Consider the following 27,269-nt stretch of genomic DNA (forward strand, 5'->3'; position numbering starts at 1 on the left):
GTAGTCTGCCACTTTAGTCACTCTGCCAGCTCTCTTTTGTATTGGGTATTTTTGAGATACGGTCTTGCAGATTGTTTGCTGGGGCTGGCTTTGAACTGCTATCCTCCTGATTTCTGCCTCCTAGTAGCTATGATTACAGGCATGAGCCACTGGCACCTGGTTCCAAATATAATTTTCTTTTGAGGCAGGTCTTGCCATATAGCCCATGCTATCCCAGAACTCATGATCCTTTTGTGTCAGCCTCCCAAGTGCTGGGGTTACAGGTGTGTGTCACCATGCCTGGCTTAATTTTATTTTTTAATTAAATTTACTTTTAAACTCATACACAGAAACATAAAAATTACCCATGTTAATGAAGGTACCATGCAGTGTTTTGACAGTGTATGTATTATGTAATATTTAAATCATATTTAAAATGTGTCTTGTCCTCAAACACTTACCATTTCTTTATTGTAAAATCTTTCCAGATATTAGGCAGAGGATGTGGTGCACGTCTACAATCCTAGCTACTCAGGTGGCAGAGTCAGGGAGATCTAGGTTCAAGGCCACCCTGGGCAATGTTAGCACAAGACCCTATGTGAAAATCAAAAAACAAAAGGACAGGGTACATAGCTCAAGTGGTAGAGCACTTACCTAACAAGCTTCAGACCCTGAGTTCATTTCTGAAGAAAAAAAAACAAAAAACTTTCCAGATATTAATTTTAAATACTATTTTTGCTATTGGTAGTAGGTACTAACTAGTATTTATTATTGTGGAAGTCTTAACTTACGTCCACAAATTGTTTGATATTCCTTCCTCCAGAAGATAGGGCTTAGTTTCCTTCCCCTTGTGTATTGGTTGGACTTACTGACTTGCTTCTGAAGATTAGGAAATAGAAAGGGGCAAATAGTGACTGTGCAGTGAGAAGCTTGGCAGATACCCCCTTAACTAAATTAATAGGACACATTGATACCACGTACCCTGATGTAGAGGGTAGGGACAGCAAATCCCCTCAGGTGTTCTTTCCCCAAATCCATCATCTCAGTTTAATTACAAGAGTCCATCAGATGGGTTCAAAACACCTGCCCAGTCCCCAACACTGCCAAGGTAATGAAAAACAGAGACCAAGGAACTCTCATACATTGGAGGAGACTAAGAGGACAGGATAACTTCGTTGTCTTGTGGTGTCCTGGATCCTGGACGAGAAAGAGGCATTAATAGAAGGATGAGAATCTTGAATACTGTCCTCTGTCAGTTTCTTAGTTTTGACATATGTAATGTTATGATGTTAACATTCAGGGAAGTTGGGTGAAAGGGACTCTGCAATATCTCTGTATCCTTCTGAAATTCTAAAATTATTTCAGAATGAAAAGAGAAAAAAATCAAAATAAGCAGATGAAAACGATCATAGGTGATCTGGAATGATTCTTAGTGCTCATATGCTCCTATTGATAAAGGCATTGCTAGTATTTCTGGTTTATAGGGGAAGTGAATTTTTAGTCTGTTCTGCTTTTGGTGTTATGTCTAGGAATGAGATTGCCAGTAATTTGTGGGATGTTCCAGTGTTATTGATACTTGGTCCACATTTAATGCTGTCCCTTTATTTGCTTTTGTTTTTTAACCATGAAAATAATACTTGCAGCTTTTAGAGTTCTGGAGTGTCTATTGCTATTACTATTTTTATTATTATTATTTTGCTGTGCTGGGGTTTGAACTCAGGACCTACACATTGAGCCATTCCACCAGCCTTATTTTTGTGATGGGCTTTTTCAAGATAGGGTCTTGGGAAGTATTTGTCTGGGCTGGCTTTGGACCTCAATCCTCCTGATCTCTTCCTGCTGAGTAGCTGGGATTACAGGTGTGAGCCATTGGTTCCTGGCTTGTCTATTGTCATTATTGAAATAATTTGTTCTCATTTGCTTGAAGAATAATTTCGAAGTTAATGTCAAGTACCTTTAACAATCTATTTCTGCTCCACTTGTCAAGGTTACCTTGCACAGTTGTGTGGATGGTATAAGGAGGGTAAAAAATCACACCAAGTCACTTGGGCAGGGTGAGGTTGACATTTGGAGTCACTGTCCTCTTTGCCCTCCAAGGTTACTTTCACTCCTTTCATTTTAATTGAAATGGAAATTGATGGCTTTTGCAAAAATCTTTGCTGAGAAGGAATTCAGATAAGATGGTGAGGAAGGGTGCTTATAGCTTCTGGGGATTGTTTTCCTCCTGGGATACTGAAAGCCTCAGTTTAAGGATAATGAAGTTAGAACCTTGCCTGAGGTCTGCAACAAGACCAGGTCCTCTTGATATCTTTTTTTGTGTATCCACAGAATTTTCTCCCACCAAGACTCATCAAAAGTACACAATTAAATAAAGACTTTCAGCCAGGTGTGGTGGCACAGGCCATAATCCCAGCACTCAGGAGGCTGAGGCAGGAGGATTGTGAGTTTGAGGTCAGCCTGGGCTACATAGTGAGACCTTGTCTCAAAGAAGAGATTCTGTTTGCAATGATTCTGTATTTTTCCCAAAGAAATATTTTTTAAATTGCTACTCTTGGTACTTATAGGATCTTTCTCTGTGCCCCGAAGCAGTAAGATTAGCAGTGTATCGGCCTAGTCAGCAGAGGGTTACTAGCCCAACACTGCAGGTAGCACTGGCATCTTTTTTGCTTTTAGGCTTTTGGTGATGTTACCTCACAGCTCCTTAATTTCTCTGTGCCTTGGTTTCTTTACTTCTGTAGTAGGGATAGCCACAGTATGTATCTCACAAGGTCTTTGTGAGGATCAAATGAAACAGTGCAAGAAAGCACTCAGCACAGTGCTGGCACACAGCACCATAGCAACTCGCAATCAGCTCTTCCATAACAGATAACAGGCAGGGGTTGGCGACTATTTTGAGAATGGAGCCAACATTAATCCTAATGATGAAGCTACAGCAGTTTCTCACCAAGCATCTGGGCAGTGAGAAGTCCACTGATACTACTAAATCCCCACTGCAACCCCAGCATAGGAGGAAGATGCTGCTGTTGCCACTTTCGGATTAGGGAGTTCGTTCAGCTGGTTCCCAGCTGGCAGTGGAGTTCCACCAAGCCTGGAACACAGGTTGCATGGCCATATGCTTCCCCGAGTTCTTCAATGCTGTGGATGTATCACAGCCCGCAGGTTATATTTGGCACCCAGTTTTTCTCAGGTCACATCACTAAACACCCTTCAGATTACTTTTACGAAATAAAAAGTCCGCTTTATAAGGTTTTAAATAAAAACAAAGGCAAGAAATTCATGAGCCACTCTAAAAGGTTTCCCTTTTTACTTAAAACTAATGTAATATGGAAAATTTCAAACATACTGTTTGAAATTACAAAGTAAACAGTAATGGCCCCAGGTACCTAGCAGCCAGAGTCAACAACCCTGCAATTTTTATTTAACCTATACTGCTACATGGGCCCTGTCTCCAACTTGGTCACTATTGTAAGTCTTAGTGTGTAGCTTGAGCCTAAAACAAATTACCACACACTGTGACTTAAATAACAGGTGTTTATGTCTAACAGTTCTAGAGTCTGGAAGTCCAAGGTCATGATGCTGGCAGATACAGTGTCAAATGAGGAAGACCTGCTTAAAGATTTGCAGGTGGTCATTATCCTGTGTCCTCACATGGCAGAGAGCAGAGGGGGCCGGAGCAAGCTCTCTCGAGTCTTTCACTGGGGCATGAATCTCACCAAGAAGGCTTGCTTTCCCCTCTCCTAACCACCTCCCTGGTATCGTACCTCCTTATACCACTCCATTAGGGGTAGGGTTTCAGCATATGAATTTGGGGTGACACATAACATTGAATGGTTTTCTTTCCTTCCTTCCTTCCTTTCTTCCTTCCTTCCATTCTTCTTTCCTTCCTTCCTTCTTTCCTCCTTCCCTCCATCCCCCTCCCTCCCTCTCTCCCTTCTTTCCTTCCTTCCTTCGTTCCTTCCTTCCTTCTTTCCATCCTTCATTCCTTCCTTCCTTCCCTCCTTTCTTCCCTCCCTCCCTCCCTACCTCCTTCCTTCCTTCTTTCCTCTCTTCCCTCCCTTCCTTCCTTCCTTTCTCTTTTGCAGTGCTAGGCATCAAACCCAGGGCTTTGTGCATGTTACACCCACCACCAGCAATTTCTTTTTTTAAGACACGATATCACTATGTAGCTCAGGTTGGCCTAGAATTTAGTGTGTAGCCTAGGCTGACTTCAAACTCAAGATCCTCCTGCCTCAGCCTCTGGAATACTGAGATTACAAGTGTGCACTGTCATGATTGGCTCTTTTTTTTCCTCCTAAAGGTAAAATTTGAATACATTGAAGTGCCCAAAGCTTAACTGTACAATTTTGGCAAATAGATAATCCCATGTAGTCAAGATACAGAATATTTCTGTCACCTTCATGTCACTTTTCAGTTAGTTTCCCACTACTATGATTATTTTCCTTATCCTTACCCACAAATTCATATGAAAAAAAATCTCAGTATTATGTGCTGTCATTCCAGCTCCTTCAGTTTAGCATAAAGCTGTCATTATTTTAGCCATAGTTTACGCCCTCTTAATGCTGAGTATTTAGTATCCATTCCAGCCTATGACTAACTGCACAGTTTGCTTACCCATTCTGTCAGTGGACTTGTGGGTTGTTTCCTGTTTTGGGCTGCCATGAATAAAGCTGCTGTGGAATTCTCATGTAGGGCTTCTGGATATATATTTTCATTTTCCTTAGGTAGTTATTTAGAAATAGAATCACTGGGTCAGAGGGTAGGTGTGTATTTCAGTTTATAAGAAACTGCTAGCTTTTTCCCAAAGTGCTTATAGCGGCGTCTTGGTTTTGTTTTTGGCTGTACTTGGTATTAGGGCTTGAACTCAGGACCTCAAGCTTGCTAGGCTTGGTAGGCTTATAGTTTTGTATATTGCCACCAGCAAAGAATGAAAGTTTCAGATGCTCCATCTCCTCAATCAGCATTTGATGGTGTTGGTCTTTTGAATCTAAGTCATTCTTGGTGAGTGTGTAGTGTTACTTCATTGTGACTTTAGTTTCTCCTTCCCTGATGACTAATAATGGTGAACACTTCCTTACATGACTACTGGCTGTTCATGTTTCTTCTTTTGTGAAAAATTTGTTCAGGTTTTTTACCTATTTTAAAAATTAGGGTCTGGCGCAATGGCTCATGCCTATAATCCTAGCTACTCAGGAAGTGGAGATTGTGAGGGTTGAGATTCAAGGCCAGCTTGGTCAAAAAGTTCACAAGACCCCATCTTAATCAATAAAAGCTGGGTGTAGTGTGCGGACCTGTTACCCTAGATATTTGGGTGGCAGAGATCAGGAGGATTGCAGTTTGAGGCCAGCCCTGGCAAAAACTTTGCAAGACCCTATCTCTACCAGTGGCTGGGCACAGTAGAGCCTAACTGTCATCCCCAGCTATACAGGGAAGCACAAATAGGAGACCTTGGTCCTGCCCGACCCAAGCATAAAGTGAAACCCTGTCTCAAAAATAACCAATGCAAAGACTGGAGGCATGGCTCAAGTGCCTCAGTAGAGCATCTGAGGGTTTTTTTTTTTGTTGATGATTTGTGTGTGTGTGTGTGGGGGGGGGATTGGGGTTTGGGCTTTAGGCTTATAAAGCAGGCACTGTACTGTTTGAGCTGCATCTCCTGTCCTAGAGTACTTGAGTTTTACCCTCAATATTGCCAAACCCCCTCCCAAAAGAAACTATTGATTGTAAAAGTGTAGGTCAGTTTTGGACTCTCAATTCTGTTTCGTTGACCTCTTTGACTACCTAATGTCAATACCATACCTGCTGTGTTGTTGTGTTTTACAGCACTGGAGTTTGAACACTGGGCCTCACACTTGATAGGCAGACACTGTACCTTTTTTTTTTTTTATGTATTGATCACTGCATTTTATTTATTTATTTATTTATTTTTTGGGACTAAGACTTAAACTCAGGGCCTACACCTTGAGCCACTCCACCACCCCTTTCTTATTATGGGTTTTTTTGAGATAGGATGTCATGAACTATTTGACCAGGCTGGTTTTGAACCTTGATCCTCCTGATCTTTGTCTCCCAAGTAGCCAAGAGTACAGGTGTAAGCCACTGGTGCCCAGCTAGTCACTTTATTTAAAAAAAATTAGTTACTTTTATTATTGTTGTACTAGGGATACATTGTGACATTTACAAAAGTTCTTACAATATATCATAGTTGAATTCATCCCCTCCATCATTCTCCTTTATCCCCTCTCCCCTCATTCCTGGAATAGTTTCAACAGGTCTCATTTTTCCATTTACATACATGTGACGCTCTACAATTTGAATCACGCCCCTAGTTCTTTTTTTTTTTTTCTTCTTTCTTTTTTCTTCTTCTTTTTTTTGGCTTTATAGTTATTTTTCAGGTAGTGTCTAGGGCCAAACTTGGACCACGATCCTCCTACCTAGGGCCTCCTGAATATTTGAGATGGAGTCTAGAAAACTTTTTTGCCTGGGCTGGCCTCGAACCGCAATCCTCCTGCTCTGGGTCCATGAGTAGCCAGGTTTAGTACTATGAGTAGCAGTACAGGAATGAGCACTGAACCTGGCCCAGAGTTATCTTTTAACCCAGCACATTGAATGTCTGGGTAAGTGTTCCGTATATAGTATTCTAGAAACGTCAATTAGGTCAAGATGGTTAATAATGCTGTTAGGAGCTTGTATATCTGATTTTTTGAAAGATTGTTCTGTTAATTATGGGGGTATTAAAATTTCCAACTCAGCCTTTTTATACATAAATATTGAAGCTCTGTTATTTAGCACATAAGTGTTTATGGTGGTCATGCCTTCCTGATGTTTTGACCCTTTTTTTCATTGTGAAATCATCAGTATCAATAATCCTTATTTTGTAGTTGATTTTGTCTGATGTTAATGTACTTCTTTTACCCTTTTACCCTAATGAGGACTTTCTTCCTATAGATTGTATTGGTTAGATACACTTATTTTTCATAAAATCTTTCCAATAAAAGTGAAATGTTGAAATTTCGTAATTGATCTTTCTAAAAAAATTTGGTGGGGGGGCAATACTGGGGTTTGAACTCAGGGCTTTGTGCTTGCTAGGCAGTGCTCTACTGCTTGAATCATGCCTTCAGCCCCCTAAAAACATTTTAAAGTGCTGCTAATTATAATTGCTTTTAGTTGTAAAAGATTTTCCATTTCTGGTAGATCATTTGGTTCTTTTTTGGGGGGGAGGGGTTGGTACCGGGAATTTAATTCAAGGCCTCCTGCTCTAGCTAAGTGCTTTACCACTTTAGCCATACCTCCAGCCCTTTTTTGCTTTAGGATATTTTTCAGGTAGGGTCTAAAATTTTTGCCCAGGGCCAGCTTCAGACCTCTGTTGGCCTATCTATAGCCTTCCACATAGTTGGGAGGTGTGTGCCGGCACACTGGTTTATTGATTCCCGGGCAGGCCTCAAACCTCAATCCTCTTGATAGTCCCCTCCTCAGTAGCTGGGATTACAGGTATGGTGCAACCATACCCTGCCCTCATCTGGTTCTTTTTGAAGCAATGACTGCTTACATTTCTCTTGGTATTTTGTTTCTAACGGAACTATAAGAAACCAAACAAAAAACTAAATATTGCCAGACCACAAAATTCAAAGCAGCTCAAGATAAAAGTGATTACTCTCAGTATTTTTAGATTTTTCATGATTTTTTTTGGGGGGGTGGTACTGAGATTGAACTCAGGGCCTCAGGCTTCGTAGGCAAGTTCTGTACCTCTTGAGCCACACCTACAGTTCAGATTTTTCATGATTCTTTTAAGAACGGGACAGAGTTGATTTGAATTTTATTAAGCATTATTATTTGAATAGTTGTGTGTAGCAATACACCACTCTAAATATTTGTCTCAGTTCATTATTTCCTCAATGAATGTGGGTAGAAATACAGAAGAATTATTTCTGCAATAAGCAAAGTGTTTCAGGGTATTATAGCTGATTTTCATATTACAGATAAAATGAGTGGATATTTGATTAAAAGCGTGGCTCTTTGTGCAGTTCTAAAAACTATTCTTTTCGGACAAGGTATTCAAGAATTAGAATGCTGGCCATCTCCAGTTAGTTTCCTGTTCTCTGCATAGAGCAGGAACTCCGCCTCAGCTCTTGACATTTGGCCTGGTTTATTTCTTCTGCTTCTGTGTCGTAGGTGTTTAGCAGCATCCTGGCTTTTACTCCTGGATGCCAGTATCACTCCTTTCCCAAACTGTGACAACTAAAATGTCTCTGGATCTTAAGCATGCCATGGGTAGAGACATGACTGTGCCCACATGGAGTGGTGGGGGTTCTTCATTGGTCTTGTCCTGAGTCAGGGGTTCCTGCACATGGGGGACCACAAATAAGAGCCTTGTCATGCCCGGTTCTGGTAGCTCACACTTGTAATCCTCCAGAGGCAGAGATCAGGAGGATAGAGCTTTGAAGCCAGCCCGGGCAAATAGTTTGCAAGACCCTGTCTCAAAAATACATAACAAAAAAAGGGCTGGTGGACTGGCTCAAGGTCCTGAGTTCAAGCCTCAGTACTGTAAAAAAAAAAAAAGAGCCTTGACACTTTTTCCCATCTAGACCCCAGGGAAGGGGATCAAAAGATGCTGTGTGATCAATTGTATAAACGCCCCCCAAGAAAGATTTTGCAGCAACTTTTTCTTCCTTTTTTTTTATCTCTGTTTACCTTCCCTTCCCCCAAGAAAAAACACTATTTCCTACATATTACTCAGCAGATGGTCTGGGGGGTGTTCTAAGGAACCCTAGTTCTACAGAATGGTAACTAGATAGTGTGTGATGAAGGGATTCTGGGGCCAAGGAATCCAGGAGATGTTGGTTTAAATAAAGCTAAACAGTTTTCTTTATTTTGTTTTGAAAGCTTTTGCTATTAACTGTAAATTCTGGCTGTTCAAGAGAGACTAGAAGTGGGCCATTTCTCAAGCTTTTGGACATGAAATTTCTTTGCAAAGTATTTTCCAGAAAAGTCAGGTTCTGGGAGACACATAATGGGAACCTTATTCTAGAAGATTTAGGGAGGCAGTGTGCCATGAGCAGGGTGCTGCTAGTTGGGTAATCAGCCAAGGAGCCATGACCAGATGTAATCAGTCTCAGGGCCACAGTCTGGTCCCTGGGCACACACCAGTGCTGCCACACTGGACACTGGGGTGTTGAATGGCTCACAGTCCACTTGGTAAACAGCTGCTGTGCCATGCCTCCCATGTGGCACCTGGCCCCCTTGCCAGGCACCCCAGACCTCCCCGAACATTAGTCCGGCCTGGCCTCCTTGAGGACCCATCTCCAGCATGTGGGCTGCTCTCATGGACCACTTGTTGACATGGTGTGCAAGTTGCTGGGATTTTTAATACTCCCCTGAGTGTAAGGGAGGAAACAGGAAGGTCATGAAACTTTAAGTCAAAAATACTCATTTTTTTTTTTTCCCAGATAGGGTCTTGCACTTTTGCCTGGGGCTAGCCTGGACTGCAGCCTGGACTGTGATCTTCCTACCTATTCCTCCATAGCTGAGATGACAGGGATGTGCCACCTTGCCAGGACAGTCAGAAATACTTGTACACTCAGACTGTGCTATCTTTAGTCTGTTCTTCTGCATCACACGCCCATTTGTTGGCTAGTATGAGAATGACTTAAAATATTTACCCATACTGGTTTAAAATTATAATGAGGAAATTTTCTAACTGCTGCTTAACACTGCTTCTGGTATTTGTGGAAACTTGTCCCAGGACCTGGTTGTTTTTCAGGGTAGAATCTGTAGTGATTCAATAAACCCTTTTTTTAATCCAGACTAAAAAAAAAAGCTATAGTAATTTGCTCTTGGGTATAACCATTCTTTGAATAACCAAACAAAGTGCTGAGCCTTTCACATGTTAAAAGTTTGTAGAATTTTGCCAGCTAAAGGAAAGAAGGATAATTCCACAGTTAGTTCCTCCATGGAGCATTGAGTCACTTGATTAGGTGTGATCCTGCAGCCCAGCAAGGGAAGCTATCTTATAGGTGTTCTCTCAAGAGGACAGTGACTGCTAGCTACAGGCTCTGTGCCTGATTGCACTTGTGTTGGTCTGATTTGGGACATGAGCACAGTGTCAGGCAGAGTAGACTTCATAAAGAAGAATGTGTGGGGGCTGGCGGAGTGGCTCAAGCAGGAGAGCACCTGCCTGGCAAGCATTAGGCTATGAGTTCAAATCCCAGTACCACCACCAAAAGAAACAGGAGAGCCTGTGGTAAGACACACCTACTAAGAGAATACCTGTCACCCGGTAAATGGAGTGGTAAAAAAGTACAAAGTTTGTCAAAGATAAGAAGGAGGATGGTCTGTGCCTGGAACTTTGAAATACTTGTTTTCAGACAGTATATGCCTTCTTTTGTTGATTTGTTCCCATAAATTGATTACTTAATTTTAGTTATTAATCCTAATCATTAATAATTTTTTGGTGGTACTCAGGTTTGAAGTCAGGACCTGGCGCTTGCTAGGCAGTTCTCTTCTACTTGAGCCACACCCCATCTCCTTATCAATAAATTTAATCAGAAATTTTCATCTATTTCTATGTTCATTATATGTAAAAGAAATTAGCAAAGATTTTTTCATATTAGATGGGAAACATTTTAATGTTGTCTCTTTTTTTTTTTTTTTGCAGTACTGGGGCTTGAACTCAGGGCCTTCACCTTGAGCCATTCCATCAGCCCTTTTTTCTAAAGGTTTTTTTCGATATAAGGTCTTGTAAACTGTTTGCCTGGGCTGGCTTTGAACTGCGATCCTCTTGATCTCTGCCTCCTGAGTAGCTAGGATTATAGGTGTGAGCCACTAGTGCCCAGCTTAATGTTGTTTTAAGCTGTAAAAACCTGGATTTGGGTGCCGGGGATGTAGCTCAGTGGTAGAGTGTTTGCCTAACATGTGTGAGAGCCTCGGTTCAACCCCCAGTACTGGGGGAAAATTAAAAAAAAAAAAAAGAACTTTGGTTTTTATAAGATAATGCAGAAATGTGCTTTCTTTCAATTTCTAATGGGAAAAATAAAACCTGATTAACTTGTTTGAAATATTAGTGAGGCCTTACATTTTGGTTATGGATAGTGAACATGAGTTAATAACTCTAATTTTAAAGTTGACCTAATTGTAAATTAGTTATCTATTTTTACAACACAATAGTATTGAGCAAGTGAACAATCTGCGAGAGATACAAGCTCTGCGATGCCTGAATCCACACCCAAACATTCTTACGCTGCATGAAGTGGTTTTGTAAGTATATTTGGAGCTTGGTAAATTATCTAAATTTGAAAATTTGATGGTAATGATTAAATCTCTTTTTAAGAAAACCATGGCTAGACACTTAAAATATTTGCTTAGTAGCTCGCTCACAGAGTAACAACTTTCATTTCATTGTATGTCAGATTTTTGTTTAGACAAATATGTATCTGATTCTTAATATGGCCCTGCCGTGGCTTAGGTGAGCCTATGCCATAAAAGTGTTTTATTTGCGGTTTGGCCCCTGCAGCTCAGTTAGGCCTCCAGAACTTGATGTGAATTATGTCCTCCTGGGAAGGCACGACTGCGTTATTTTAGGGATTGTGTTCTCTCTTTGTCCTTGCCAGTCTCCTGTAGCCTTGCTTACTATAACTGATATGATTTCCGGGCATTTTTTATTTCTATTCTAATTATAGAGCAGTTTCCGTAAGGTTTACCTGCCATTCAAGAAGGCAGAATAGGGAGCTGGCTGTGTGGCTCAAGTGGTAGAGTGCTTGCCTAGCAAGTCCAAGCCCTGAGTCCATATTCCAGTGCGAGAGGAACAACAACAACAACAGAAAGCGGAAGAAGAAAAAGCATGGCTTGTCCCTAGGTACCGCCCCGGAAGCAACTGGCCTTTTCCCCGGCTGTTCTGTGGGCTGGGGCACTGCCACCCTGGGAAGGAGCCCCTCAGGGTGGAAGCCGCACTGGGACTCCGAAGGGAATCTGCCCTGTATTATCAACCAAGGAACTCAGTCTCTGCCAATTAAAGTGCAATAGAGTTTAGTCAGAGGCTGGAACACTTTTGAACTCAAAACAATATGTCTTGTCACAGCTAGGCCTCCCGGTCTGCAGGTTCTTAGAAGTCAGTTGGGGCGGGTCCAGAGACCACACTTTGCATGTCACAGTCATGGGGCTGCACCAGGACAGTGAGCTGCACATGGCCTTTATAAAGCTCTTCTGCCCAGAATCTCACATGGGCCTGCAGTTGCATCAGAGGACCCAGCCAGGCTGCCTGGAGGCACCAGAGCAGGGTCTGCAGTGGCATAGCTCCTATTCTGTCCCCATAGTCTGAGTAAGTCAGTTGCAGCTTGGTGGCTCAGCCCTAAGCCTCTGTCCCCACTTAGTGTCAGGCCTGGGAAGCATGGGAGTGAGGTGTAACTTGTCTCTCTTCTCTCCCTGAGTGGTTTTCAGTGTTTGCTCTCCCGCTATAAATTATCCTAAGTACATGGAAGTTTAATTTAGGTAAATTAAAACTGAATACGCAGCCACAGAGCAGGGATTAAATTCATTGTTACTTCATTGTTTTGTTTAACCAGTTTCCAACCTTTTTTCCTCTTACTGCTGGCAATTAATTTTATATTTTTAAGACATACCTTTTTTAAAAAAAAAAAGGACTAGGACCTTTAGAATTTTGCTTAAAGTAGGGTTTTAGTAGTGTTTTAAATTAATTTTAACTGAAGTATTGATTTAAAACCAAAATACTACACAGCAGTATTTGTCTGATGTGGGGGTACCTTATGTTTACCAAAAATGTGTACAAATGAATTAAATATTTGATTATACTTTCTAATTAAGACAAGAAAAATTTTAAAACCTGCTTTCTTCTTCAGTGACAGAAAATCTGGTTCTCTTGCACTAATATGTGAACTTATGGACATGAATATTTATGAACTAATAAGAGGTATGTAGAATATTTTGAAAGCTAATCTGAACTCTTCTTTTGAGTTTGTAGCTCACATACGTTTCATTGTCGTTCTTCCCATCATTAGTCACTGTAGTCAGTATGTAAGTATGTAACATGTGAGTATGCACTTCACTCATGGGGATGCATTTTCTGGCAGTGTCATCTACTTAGACCATGACTGCAGACAAGAAATGCAGCCATGCGCCTTCTGAGTGACCCTGCAATTTGGGCAAGACAGGTGCTGAAGGCAGCAGGAACAGCTGCTTGGCAGAGCACCCACAGCTCAAGCCTCACGCAGGCCACTGCACGTATGCTGTCCTTCTCTCTGGTCCTGCCTTTGCTCAGCATTCTACTATACTCAACACATGGCAGGGTTTTCCCCAGAAGAGCCCATACAAGGGAGGGAGCCTCCCTCTGTTTGGATTTCTCACTGTCTCTCCAATTGCAGGGAATTCATTTGTTTCCTTTCTCTTGAACAGTTAAGCACTGTTTAGGAAAGCTTGCTTGCCTCAAATGACCTTGGCCAAAGTCTACTTTGAATATGTACAGAGGGACCTGATGGAGTATGGAGGCAAGGAGGCAAGCATTAGCCCTCACTTAGCAAATGTCCTTAGGGGTCTGAGCTCATGAGGTTGTGTTAGATGTCAGGACTGATGAGCCTGAAAAATACCACTAAGAAAGTAATACAAGAGGTGTCCTATTTTACAGATCACATTATACTTGGGAGGCGAATTTAAAAAAAAAGTGGGCCAAGTGGATTAGCTCAAGCCTGTAATCCTGGGTACTTGCTACAGAGTCCATCTCAACCAATGGCTGGGCATGATGGGCCCTATCATCCCAGCTACTCAGAGAAGCGCAAATAGGAGGTAGTTCAGACTGACCCTAGCATAAATTTGATCCTATTTCAAAAATAACCAACACAAAAAGGGCTAGAGGTATGGCTCAAGTGGTAGAGTGCCTGCTTAGCAAGCATGAGGCCCTGAGTTCAATCCCCAGTACTGCCAAAAAAAATGTATGTAATATTTAATTAGAAATAAAATAAATAATATGAATAGGCAAGTTTTTTTATATCTATAAAAGCTGATGTATATGTTGGTCATAAAAATTTTATATCTTCTTGGGAAAATAGATTACTTTATAGCTGAGATTATATGTTATTTCCTGAAGTTACAAACCTTCTGTATTTATTCAGTCAGTAATTTGTTTACTCTTAAGTAGATTTCTAATAAATTTAAATTGTCTGCTTTCTTGGTCAAAAATCATTTAGAGAGGAGTTTTTTGTAGTAGGCATACCAGCAATAGGAGAAAGTGACGAGTGGCAATTCAGGAATGAGGGAGGAGACTGAAAATACAAAATGTATACATGAGAACAACATGAACGACAGTGTCCAGGCACACAGCCACAAATGCCCTGGAGTCATTAGTGAAAGCACAACCAGTGAAGGGAACACCAAGTTCCAAGAAGATTCCTGCTAGAACGGTTACAATAGAAAAGGCATTATGTTCAAAGAGCAGATCTCATTTATCTGGAAATTTTACTTACCTTTCTCCAGTAGTCTGAATAAGTGAGGTGATTCTCTACAGAGTCTTTACTCTGATGCTGTGTGTGTGTGTGTGTGTGTAAAACTGAAATCAGGATAGGGTATCAAATACAACCATGTCAGACAACCCCTGCATTTTATTAGTTTATTCCCAATTCTCTTTTTACCAGTGAGCCAACATTTTTTTTTGCAGAGCTGGAGATGGAACACAGGCCTCATGCATTCTAGTCAAGCACTCTACCATTGAGCAACACCCCCAGCCACAACATTTTGCTTTTAAAAGAACCTGTATAGGTCAGTGTGGTGGTGCATGACTATAATCCCTGCAGTAGGGAGGCTGAGAGAATACCATCATGAGTTGATAGCCAGCCTAAGCAACATAACAAGTTCAAGATCAGCCTGGCCTACATAGAGACACTGCCTCTAAAAAGCGGGGGGAGGAGACTTGAGGCATGGCTCAAGTGGTAAAGCAACTGCCTAGCAAGTACAAAGCCCAGAGTTCAAACCCCAGTACTGCCTTAAAAAAAAATAAAAAAGGTGTGGGGGGAGAGGTGTTCTGGCTCACACCTGAAATCCGAGCTACTAGAGAGGTAGACACTGGGAGGAACAAGGTTTGAGACCAGCAAAAAGTTAGTGAAACCCCATCTCAACCAACAGCTGGACATGGTGGTGCATCCCTGTCATCCCAGCTATGTGGGAGGCATAGACAGGAGAATCATAGTCCAGGCTGGCCCAAGTAAAAACAATACCCTAAACCAAAATAACTAAATCAAAAGAAGGCTGTGGGGTTTAGCTCCAGTTGTAGAGCTAGCAAGTTCAAGTTCCCCACCCCCAAGAAAAGGATCCTACATAGTCACTTCCTTTGCTTAGTAACATGCTTGTCTTATACTAGAATTCTTTTTTTTGCTTCCTATAGTGTTATGCTCTGTTTTTTGTTTTCCTGGCAGTAAGTACTGGGGTTTGAACTTAGGACTTCCCCCTTGCTAGACAGGTGCTCTACTGCTTGAACCACAGTTTAGCTACAGTGTGACATTCTGAGACTCAAGGGGAAAGGAAGATTTGTGACATGTTGCTGTGTTTAGACATTTGAGAAAGCTTTGTTTCGAACAAATGTCTTTAATTGTCAGTAGTTGAGGGATTGTGTAATTGGAGAAATTGAAGTTGTTTCTTTCAATTTTTACTGCTTGATCCATTCTACCAGCCCTCTTTCAATTTCCAAGAGACTAGAATACAGACTGTATGGATCAGTGTTGATTCATTACAGTTACCAAACCAGGCCTGCTTTGCCGTATGCATGTGGAAGGAGTTTTGCCCAAGACAGTTTATTCCTAAGGTGGCCAAGTGTGAGGAGTAGGGAAACCAAGTCTCACATCTGCTTCCCTGAGGGTAGGGCTTGGTGATATTAATGGGGTAAAAGAAGCAGGTGGTTAAAGGCTTGAGGAAAGGTGATCGGAGGTGGACTGATCAGTGGTGTGCACATGTGCCCAAATTCCATGGACCGCATGTTCAGACAGTGGTGGCTTCAGCCTGATCTCCTGATGTTAAGTCACTGTCTTACATCCACACGGGCCCAAGTGGAGGGTCAGTGGTTTCAATAAAATGGCCTTTAAGTCCCTGAAAAGTACCTAGGCAACCATTATCAATATAGCCCACACATCAGCGATGTTATCTTTAGAACAATGAATAGTACTTAGTTCAGCTGGATAACCTCCAAAATTGGTGATTATTATTACTTTTGCAGGGGGCAGTACTGGGGCTGGAACTCAGGATCTTGTGTTCTTGTGCTTGCTAAGTAGGCACTCTACCACTTTAGCTGTACCAACCCTAAAATAAATGATTTTTTTAAAGCTAAGTAAAAGCAAGTAACTAAGGGGGAATGTGGGGGCTCAAAGTCAGAGAGGTAGAAAGCACAAAGCATGGTTAGTATGAAGGAGACTGAGTCAGCTGTGTTTATGGACTAATAATAATCAAAGCCAGGCTTCTGAGCTTGCATGGAGTCTTAGAGACTGATGTGTATTCTTTTGATGGCTACACTCTTAGCAATGGCTCTCAGTCCTTGAGAGATGCTACTGAGCTGAAGCAATACACACTGACAGTTTTCAGCCCCTTTCAGGAAATGCCTAGCAGAAGCTTGTGGGCTATGTATGGACCCTGCTCAGATAGCATGAGTGTGGAGATTTTCACAGGCAGGGACTGTGCTATCTGCATAGAATCTAAGATGCTGCCAGCCACATTGGGTCACAGATACTAAAACCTGGGGAAAACAGCCAGTAGGATTTAGTGAGGTGGCCCATATATGTAATCCCAGCTACTCAGGAGGTGGAAATCTGGAGGATCACTTTTTGAGGCTAGCCCAGGCAAAAACTTCTTGAGACTGCATCTCAAGCAATAAGGTGGGTATGGTGGTCCATGCTGTCACGGGAAACTCAACAGAGACTCAGGACACCAAGGCTTTTCAGGAAGTGATATTGATTAGTGTGCTGGCAGCGGCTCAGCGGATTCACATCCTAAGGCTGAGCCCCGAGAACAAAGGGGTCTCACCCTTGCGAGCAAGTTACAGAGCAAAAAGCAAGGCTTAATCCATATGTGGTTGCGTGTAACTCCATTGGCTACTTTACCTCCAGTACTTATGTGACCTTTACGATAGATTTTTAACTTTTTTTATCTCCCTGCCTTGCCTCCCCCCCAACCCCCGCTACATTATCAGAACACAGACTTGTTTGTTTGGGTTTTTTTTTGGCCCTCCTCCCTTCTACATTATTCCCCCTTTGGTTCCGGACCCTAGGGTCAAAGAGCATCATCTTGATTTGGGGGTTTGTATTTTCATAGCATCATTACATGGGCAGCTGTTTTTCTCTCTATAGTGGCCTCCATAATGGTCCTGGTGGACCACAATACCAAGGGGACCAGGCAGGGCAACATCAAACATACTCCCAAGACAAGACCCATCGCCCCACTTTGCATGACAAACGTAGCCTGCATTGTTTTCCTTACTCTGGGACTTCTAGTATTGCTTACCAGCAACCTCGCAAACCTGGGAGTGTATGAGCCGATGTAACACCTGACCTGTTGGTGTGTGCGTGATACAAAGCATGGCCGTGCGGAGGTCCCAACAACGGCTCTCTGATAACATTCATCACATGGGAAAACCTTGCAAGGGCCAACCCCAAAGGTAAGGGTCCAATGTGTAGAGGAGAGCACAGGTGTATAGTCTAGTCAGCTTCAGGAGTGACTAGTGCAGGGCTGTTGTCCCGTTGCAGTGGGGATAGACAAGACAACAACAAAAGGGCCCCTCCAATGGGGTTTTAATGGTTGGACATTTTATTCTTTTACCCAGACAGTATCATATATATATATATATGTATCAGTATATGTGTTCGAGAAAACGAATTGTTTTAAAAAAGTTAAAACCACCATCTTTAAGTATCAAAGGACATGTTTAGAGCCAGTAAAATAGTCATTTTGTCTCTATTTAAGTAGAAGACCCTGTCTAAATAATAGGTTTGTGTCTGGAAGGGCTTTAATGCCAGATAACCACACATGTGTAAGAACCATTTCCTCAATCCTCTCAGCCTTGGTTATTTTTGAGAGGTCTGGCACCAGTGGCTCCATCTGAACTTTGACGGCATTCCCGCCTTGTCTCCAAACTGCTTGTCTCTGAGCACTCTTCTCTGAAGAGCTTTCTCCCATCCAAGTACTAACCAGGCCCAACCCTGCTTAGCTTCCAACCAGACGAGATTGGGCGCATTCAGGGTCATATGGCCATAGACTGAAGATCTTTCTAGATTGGTCATCTTTTTGACTTATTGTGAGGATTTATTCTTTCCTAGATTTTGTTTATTTGTTTGGTTTTGGTCCCACGTGGGTGGATGGGGGGAGTGGAGTAACGAGCAGATGAGGTGGGTATCAGTGCCAACTAGACCCTTTTGGCCAACTTTAAGCAACAAAGAGGCTTTAGAAGTCTAAGTGGCTCTTAGGCAGCAGGCTTCTAGACAAGGACAATACAAAACAAAATCCAACAAAAGCAGATGTCTAGAAAGATATCATGAGTAGTTATTAGAGTCATTTTTTTATAGACTTGATTGTAAATGCCCCAGAAGGATCAGAACCGTAATCACAATTTAGCAGCTAACAGAACAGTATATCAGTACCATTAACTTTTTGTTACCATGTTTATCTAAATGCTGTATTTTAGAAGGCTTGATATACTTAAAAAACATAAATATATTTAGTATACAGGAACAAGCAACAGCATTACAACTCTATAGAGGTTACATATATATATTAATTTAGTTGTTGCTCTTAAAGTAAAACCTTAGATATTATCAGTTGGGGGCAGGACAGTGTCAGTGACTCCAAATAGCCCACAGACACATATAGGGTACTGACTGTATCAGAGTCACCCAAGACAACAGTTGTTTAACCATGAAGTCATCTGGAAAATTTTACATAAACCAACTCTTAAATGAACTTTTATTTAGTTATGACTCAGTTACCTTATAGTCAAAACGCTGACAGAAATCACCAGAGAAGACAGGTAAGTATTTATGGGGACTAAGTGTGGAGTCAGGAAACTTAATGGCCAAGAATCATGGCTCAGATGCTGATAAGGGATCACATCCCAGATTGCTGACATTGACAGATGGCTCATGACATACAGCAGGATCCCTCCAACCTGTAGTCAATGGAGCCCCCCTAAAATAACAAGCTCAATCTGGTCATCCCAGGCCAAAAATTCCCTCTTCCTGACATGGAAGGAGTAGGACTAACATCTCCACTCTGTGACGTCAATAAAAACTAGAGGTCTGGACCTCCAATGTAGTGCTCCTTTTTTAGGTTGTTGTTATTTTTTTTTTTTGTCTTTGGGGTTTTTGTTTTGTTTTTACTTTGCTTAACACAAGTAAATCTGTCTCAACCCTCATATCAGTGCAGTAGCACTCCCTGTGCTCAGCTGCTCCTGCCTTTCTGTGTTTTAATAAGCTCTTGTCTTGATAAATTTGTGGATTAACCTGTAGCACCAAAAATTTCTGACAGTTACCTTGATAAAACAAAAACCATTTTTTAGATACTTTTTTTGGTAAATGTTATCAAGAACAATATAATATTTTTAAGATAGCTTTGTTGTTATGAGCTTAGAGAATTAAATTTTACTTTAACATCAAAACATTAAATTTTGACCTTGTATAACCTTTAATGTAACGGGATTTTAGTGAACTCAATCACTTACATAAGCATTTATAAGCTCCATCTTTTTATGACAATTTACTCTGTACCTTTATGACAACTTATTTTGTATCCTCTGGGGGAGCTTTTCTTTATTCTTTTTTTTTTAACCTCTTATTTTTGAAAAACTGTGTCCTTTAATACCTTATATATATTTTTGTTACTTGTTGAAAATAACTTATAAACCCCTTTAACTTAGAACCTTATATTTGCATGAAAAAAAACAGACAGAAAGCAACCTTAAAATTATTATTTGTATAAAAACAATTTATAAAAAGCCCATTTGTTATAGGCCCATGTATTATAAGAGAGAATTAAATCCCAGATTTTATTTATGACAGAATGAAACAGGCTAAGGCCATTTTTTTAACTAGCCAAATTTTCAGACTCCTGTTGCAGGCTGTGGCCGCCTTTTCTTTCTTTCTTTTTTTTTTTTCTCCTCTGGTCTGAGCCACAGTGTTAACCTCTGAATGTCTGCATCCTAGTGAGACCTGATTGAAATAAATTTGTAAACTGGTTTCTTAAAAGTAGCAGTAGAACAGAGCAACAATTTTTTTACATTGACTCTATAATGAGAACCGTCCTCAAGATGTTTAGATATTCATATGTAAAAAGCTTAAGCAGTTTATAATAGAGAGCTTTAAAACAAACACCCTGTTTTTTTGTTACCTTGAATATCACATTAACCTTATAACAGTAGTTTAAGAACCATTTTGAAGATGCTTACACACATAGACACACACACACACACACACACACACACACACACACACACACACACACACAAGCTTTATAAATTAAGCATGCCAGAAAAAAAAAGTCAACCTAAGCACACATAAAACGAGCTGGAATTTCAGGTGCAAATTAAAATTTGCCCAATGCTATAAACAAATTGACAGACACACACATACACACATGCAGAAAATTAGAATGCACTCTCAGAAAAACCTTTTTAAACCATAACCTGAGGGCTATCTGGTGGAATGATGGATGGTACATCTGTTCTTTTGTGAGTCCCCCTTTTTGGAACTGAATTTTTATTACCTATCCCTTAACCTTGTTTGTGGCTATTTCCCAGGAAGAGCTTAACCCCTGCTGCCCCCAGTACAGGTTTCTTGCATTTTACTCAAAGTGCTTTCTTTTTACTTGTGTTGTTCCTCATCCTGGACTGTCTTGCTGGTGATAAAACCCAGTAGGTGCTCAACTTCCCTAATTCTTGGAGGTGTCTCACATATTTTGGCCCTGCTCCCTAAACTTGGGAGACCCAGTTTCACCCCAGAGAGGGTTACTAGGGTGTCTTCTGGGAAGTGATCAGTCTCCCCTTCTGCCTCCCAATGGCAGGCCTGTTATTGGAACCAGGGTTCTTACCAGTCTGATGGGCAGGGCTTCCATTGGCTCTCAAGCCTTTTCCAGTTCCTTTGTGCAACTGAGACTTGCTCTCTGGCATGGGCATGCTGGGAGAGGCAAGTCACTCTGTAGGATCAACAGGTCAGCTGGCACCTGGTGGAACACTCTCCCAATGAGCTAGGGATGCTGAGTCCCGGTGACAAGAAAGTGAAAACACCATCTCCTCCAAAAGTCCCAGATAAGCCCCCATAAATGTTATGGGGATTTGGAACAGAGACACAGGACACCAAGGCTTTTTAGGAAGCAATATTTATTAGTGTGCCGGCAGTGGCTCAGTGGATTGACATGCAAAGGCTGAGCTCTGAGAACAAAGGGGTCTCACCTTATATACCCTTGCAAGCAGGTTGCAGAAGCAAAAAGCAAGGTTTAACCCATATATGGTTGCATGTGGCTCTATTGACTACTTTACCCCCCAGTGCTACATGACCTTCTTCACATTAGATTTTTAAGTTTTATCTCCCTGCTATGCCATCCCCTCCCCTTTGCTACATTATCAGAACCCAGACTTGTTTCTTTTTTTGGGCCCTCATCCCTGCTACAGTGCCTTTCATCCCAACTCCATGAGAGGCATAAATAGGATGGTGGTCCAGCCTGACCTGGGCAAAAAAACACAAGACCCTATTAGAAAAATAGCTAAAGCAAAAAGGGCTGGCAGTGGGACTCAAGTAGTAGAGCACTTGCCTAAGAAGTGCAAGGGTCTGAATTCAAACCCTAGGACCAAAACCAACAAACAAAAACAGCTGGCAGCATTGATAAGGTACTAAATATCGAAATGTGTATCCTGATCCAGAGTTGGTAAAATGTGGGGGAGTGATAAGGACAGTGGCTTTATAGTTCATGAATGTCCACACATGCCAGGTACGGTTCTTAACGCTTTATGGAAATGTACTCATTTCACCCCAACAACAACTATTAGGCATGCTATTCATATGATTCCCATTTTATTGTTTGTTTGCAGTACTGGAGTTTGAACTCAGGGCCTCCACCTTGAGCCACTCCACCAGCCTCTTTTTGTGATGGATTTTTTTAAGACAGGTTCTCCGAAACTATTCTCCTGGGCTAGCTTCGAACCACGACCCTCCTGATCTCTGCCTCCTGAGTAGCTAGGATTACAGGTGTGAGCCATGGGCATCTGGCTTTACTCCCATTTTAAAGATGAAGAAATCAAGGCACAGAGAAAAGTAATTTGCCCAAGGTTATTACTAAGTAAGTGGTGGAAGTGGGGCTTGACTCAGCTTGCTTCCACGGGCACCACTACACTTGCTACTTCTGACAGGCCTCTGGGGTTGGTACTATTGCCATCCCTATGTTACAGATGAGGAAATTGAGGCTTGAAGGATTAGGTAATAATCCAGAGTAAAGCTATTAAGAAATGGCAGTGCTAGAACTGAGACTCCAGCCTGTGAAGCCTTCACCCCATGCTCTGTTGCTCTCTGGGGCTCTCTATTCCTAGCCCAGCTCAGGAACCCACATGAATAGCTGTTTCCTTATTGTTTGGTCTTATTGATGACAAACTGAATTGATTGCCAAAGTTTTTGGTACCAGAATAGCAATTTATGTGATTTAAATTACTATTCTTTTGGGTTATTAGAATATTCAGTAGCATTGTTAGCTACTAAAGAATAATGAAGGACTGGAGGAACAGCTCAAGTGGTAGAGCACCTGCCTAGCAAGCGTGAGGTCCTGAGTTCAAACCCCAGTACCACCAAAAAGAAAAAAAAAGAATAATGAAATAAGGAGGTGACCACACTGTACTGCGTTGTCATTTATGTGCATACAGTGTGCCTGGTCTCAGTCTGGCAAGAACAGAGAAGTTCGTGGAACAGTAGTTAAGATGTGGTTTTTGATATTCAAAGTGCATATAGTCTTTGGTGGACATAAACTAGAAGACAGTGCCCTTTTGGAGACAGTGAACTGCAGGGATTTTGTTTTTGTCCAGCAGGTGTTAGGAGAAGCAGAGCTAATTAGGAGCTGGAGAAGCTGAGGCTTCCCTGGACGAGTGGCAGCATCAGACAGAGGCAGGAGCTCACACACTGATGAGGAGAGACACTCAGCCTTCTTGCAGAAAGTCCAGTCAGGCTTCCTGGAAAGTAGAGCCAGGAGAGCTCCAATTGCTAGAGCCACATGGTCTCTTGCTTTCGCTCCCTGCCTGTCCCCTCCTCCTCCCTTGACCCCTCAGACCAGGAGACCCTCCCTGACAGTAGTCTGTGCTCATAGTATTGCAAGAGGAAATGTGATAGGCCTTCCCAGAAATCCTGGCCATTGGCTTCTGGCCACCCCTGGTCTAGTGGATTGGCCTTTCACCAACCCACTGCTCCAGTGGGTTGTACCTTTCAAAGGCTGCGGGTGGGGCAGGAATCCTAAAATGAGTCCATGAATTGGGGGACTAAACCAAGTAGGAAAAAACAAAACAAGCTTTGACTGTAAAAGCAGCATTACAGTTTATTTCCACAAATAACTGCTTATGCTTCGTGTCTCACTACCAAACAACCTTAAATATTTTGCAAACCTTACTGTGCTAGGTGAATTCAGTTATATTTTTATTTTCCAACAAATCTGACCCACTAATTGTAAGATTTACCATTTTTTTATGTACCAACAGGAAAGAAGAAATCATTACCAATTCAGCTATGACATAAAACTATCTTTTAGCAATTTAAATTTTATCATACCAAAAGAGTTCTTTTAGTTCTATTTGTTTTTTCCCTGTATCACTTCTGTGCATATGTAAAAAGGAAAACAGAAGTTGAATTCACTTGTTAGGGCATTCCTATTACATTTTTGAATGCTTGATTCAGAATGATCGATGTCTGTTCTTCCTTACACTGTCAGTCTCTGTTCCATTCAGAGAGTGCCATTCAGAGGTGATACAGCATTTTGTCACTGGGATTCTTTTCTATGCTGATGATCTGGAAAACATGGTTCCAATTCCTGTATCGTAATACCACATCCAGGCCAGCACCTATACTTGGTCATGTGTAAGATGTCCTGGCTAGGCTTTGTGAACCTTACTCCTTGTCTGTAAATAAGGAGATGGCTGTGTCCCTCTGAGGGTTGTTGAGGCTTACATCATATGTGTAAAGGCTCACAGGGTCCTTGAGTGGACACTGACTGCTCTTATCAGCATTGCCATCATCACTGCAGCTTACGGTATGTGTTGTAAACTGTGTATGCCAATGGAGTATTACAGTGTATAGGGGTATTTCTGATCTTCCCAGTCCTGTGTTCCTACCCTCATTTTAGAGGTGAGGAACTTGAATTTTCATTTTCACTTGCCTAAGAAGACTCGCTTCAAAGAGCAGAGCTGGGAGGACCTGTAACCAACCCATCCTCAGCTCTCTGGCTCCTCTCAACGGTGTGCATGATACCAGGTGCTCCTTGGATCATATGAGGGCAAGCGTGTGCACACAGGGGCAGTGAATGACCCCTGGACATCGGATATGAAGAACCATTTGACTGTGCCATGGTGGGCCACAGCACGCTCCTCCAAACCTGATCAGGAAAGCCAGGCTCTGGCCTGGGGTCAGAGGTCTTATGGGAGGGGGTTTTGTGTTGGAATACTGTTCATGTGTAAGCTCTGAAGGCAGTGCTTTTCTTTCAGGTGGTGCTGACATACAGCAAGTGCACCAGACATTGTTCACCTAATTTTTTTCCCATTAATGGGACTATATGAAACTATATTTGGTAAAAGTTAACTCACAGGAGTTAACAAGGTCTGGAGTCCATCTGCAGCAGACTTGGGATTGGTGTTGAAGTCTGCTCGTCTGGTCTCTGGGGAGGGCCTTGGAATCTGCTTTTCAGAAGATTTCTGGCTGGTTATAAAGATGGTGGGCAGGATGAGGCTTTTTTCTAAGAGGCCACCTTCTCGTGAGTTCAAGCTCAGATGACTGTAATGCTGGTCTCAGGTGTTAGGATCTGGAGTGAAGACACACTGGGTGCTGGCAGAACCAGCACAGCAGAGCACAGGGGCTGAGGGGAAGCTTTGGGGGCATGCAGGGAAAAGTCCCAGGGGAGTTTGGCTGGAGCATTTACTAACGTCCAGCTGAGGGCCCCAGCTCCAGCAGTGCCCATTCACCACACCAGGGGGTGGGGAGGAACACTGTACCTTAGCCAGCCTGGGGGATGGTGTTCTCTGCAGTCCAAGAACCCCTGTGGAGAAGGGACTCAGTTGCTCTGGGTCTTGAGGCCCATTCTATGGGGGTGAGAGCTGGTGTGTGACCACAGTAGTAGCCCGTGGGAAGCTGAACCTTAGCTCATTTTCTGGGTTTTTTTTTTTTTTTTTTTGAGACAGGCCTCTAACTTGCAATCGTCCTACCTCAGCCTCCCGAGTGCTGGGATTATAGGCATGTACCATTACACCAGCCTCTTTTCATACTTACATAGATATTTTGTTATATAATTCTAGAATTCCTCAAGCTCAGGAAAGCTAAAAGAATCTTAATTTAAATTTTAATTCTTAGAAACAATACATTATGAGCAACAGAATAAAAAGACTATGGTAATACATGAAAAAGTTAATTGGACTTAGATATTTCACAATTTAAATTACTTTCTATTATTTGCATATTACAGACATTTTTACTTAGTTATGCAAAGAAAAAGGATACATTTATTTATGAAAAGAAATTGCAGGCTGGGTGCCTGGAATCCTAGCTATTCAGGAGGCAGAGATCAGGAGGATCATGGTTTGAAGCCAGCCTGGGCAAATAGTTCGCAAGAACCTATTTCGAAAAAATAGGGCTGGTGGAGTGACTCAAGGTGTAGACCCTGAGTTCAAATCCCAGTACCACAAAAAAAAATTGTAAATTCAGGCTTAAGAGCATCAAATAGGCCCAGTGTTATGGAGGGAGAAACTGGGTTTCTAGACTTTGGGTGACCATGGTCATTCATGGTCATTCTGAAGTCTTAAAACTTAAGAACTTAAAAATAACCAGCTTTGAAATTGAAGTCAAGGAAAATGTGACCCCTTCTGGAACATGGGTAAACTTGATGCTTTGAACCTGTCCACAGTGAAGGAAGAGAGCATGGACTGTGGAATCCAAAGCACTCAGTGGCACTTCTGTTGAACTCCCTTTAAAATGGAACTTTTCAGAGTGGGGGACTGTGTTACACACCTGTACTCTCAGCTGTTCGGGAGGCTAAGGTGGGAAGATTGCTTGAGTCCAGGAGTTTGAGATCAGCCTGATACCAGAGATCACATTTCAGCCCAGAAAGATACAGGATTTTCAAGTGACTTCTTACATTTTTGGTGGTACTGGGGTTTTAACTCAGCTTCGTGCTTGAGAGGCAGGGATTCTATGGCTTCAACCATGCCTCCAGCCCTTTTTGTTCTGATTATTGTGGCAACAAGGTCTTGCTTTTTCTGCAGGCTGGCCTGGACCACAGTCCTATTTTATGCTTCCTGTCATAGCTGATGATGACAGGTATGTGCCACCATGCCCAGCTTTTTGTTGTTGAAGTAAAATCTTCCAAACTTTTTTCCCTAGACTAGCCCAGAACCATGATTCTCCCAATCTCAGCTTCCTGCATAGCTGGGACAACAGGTTTGTATAACCATACCCAAGGTCTCATGCATTTTTTGTCCAGGCTGTCCTCAAACCACAATTTTCCCCATGTCAGATAGCTAGGATTATAGGTGTGACTCAGTGGCACCCAGCTGACTCCCCACATTTTTAAGACCAACACAGTTTGAAGGGGAGAGTCCTAGAAGGCTCAAGGTCATCAGACCATGGTACTCATAACTGTCGTATTACTGTTCTCACTGAAATCAAAATGCATGAGCTATGTAACTTTAAATGAAATCATGCCAGTATGTAGGTATATCATGCCATATATAAATGGTATAGATTTTTTAGATATGTTCCATATTTCCTAAAACTGCTTAGGATTATTTTTTACAGAGGAACTTAGGTTTTTACACACTATTAAATAAAAATAGATTATATTTTTTATTTAAAAAAGGGAATATGGAACATTAGTAACCATATTTGCCTATTTCTTTGACTGCACAGGGAGAAGACAACCATTATCAGAAAAAAAAATTATGCACTATATGTATCAGTTGTGTAAGTCCCTTGACCACATGCACAGGTAAGCACTCAGAGACTGCAGCAACACTCCTGCAAACACAATTCCAGTGGAAGAGTTTGAATCAGTGAGGTGCGATTAATTCTGTTCTTCCTTCCTTTTATATTAAATGC

General features: G+C 41.9%; 1 protein-coding gene across 10 annotated transcripts in view; it reads left to right on the forward strand.

Moving 5' to 3' along the window:
- Positions 1–27,269, forward strand: part of Mok (MOK protein kinase) — a 55,054-nt gene that overhangs the window by 20,121 nt on the left and 7,664 nt on the right. For 6 of the 10 annotated variants that reach the window (XM_020178842.2, XM_074067136.1, XM_074067138.1 and 3 more), the window contains 3 exons: positions 11,137–11,226; positions 12,825–12,895; positions 27,081–27,159. In XM_020178842.2, coding sequence (XP_020034431.1) covers positions 11,137–11,226; positions 12,825–12,895; positions 27,081–27,159 — 240 coding nt within the window. Of the gene's footprint in view, positions 1–11,136; positions 11,227–12,824; positions 12,896–26,437; positions 26,493–27,080; positions 27,160–27,269 lie in introns of all 10 variants that reach the window. The other 4 variants (XM_074067141.1, XM_074067142.1, XM_074067143.1 and 1 more) reach the window with 2 other exon arrangements.

The sequence above is a fragment of the Castor canadensis genome, chromosome 3 (genome assembly GCF_047511655.1).
Source record: "Castor canadensis chromosome 3, mCasCan1.hap1v2, whole genome shotgun sequence".
NCBI lineage: Eukaryota > Metazoa > Chordata > Mammalia > Rodentia > Castoridae > Castor > Castor canadensis.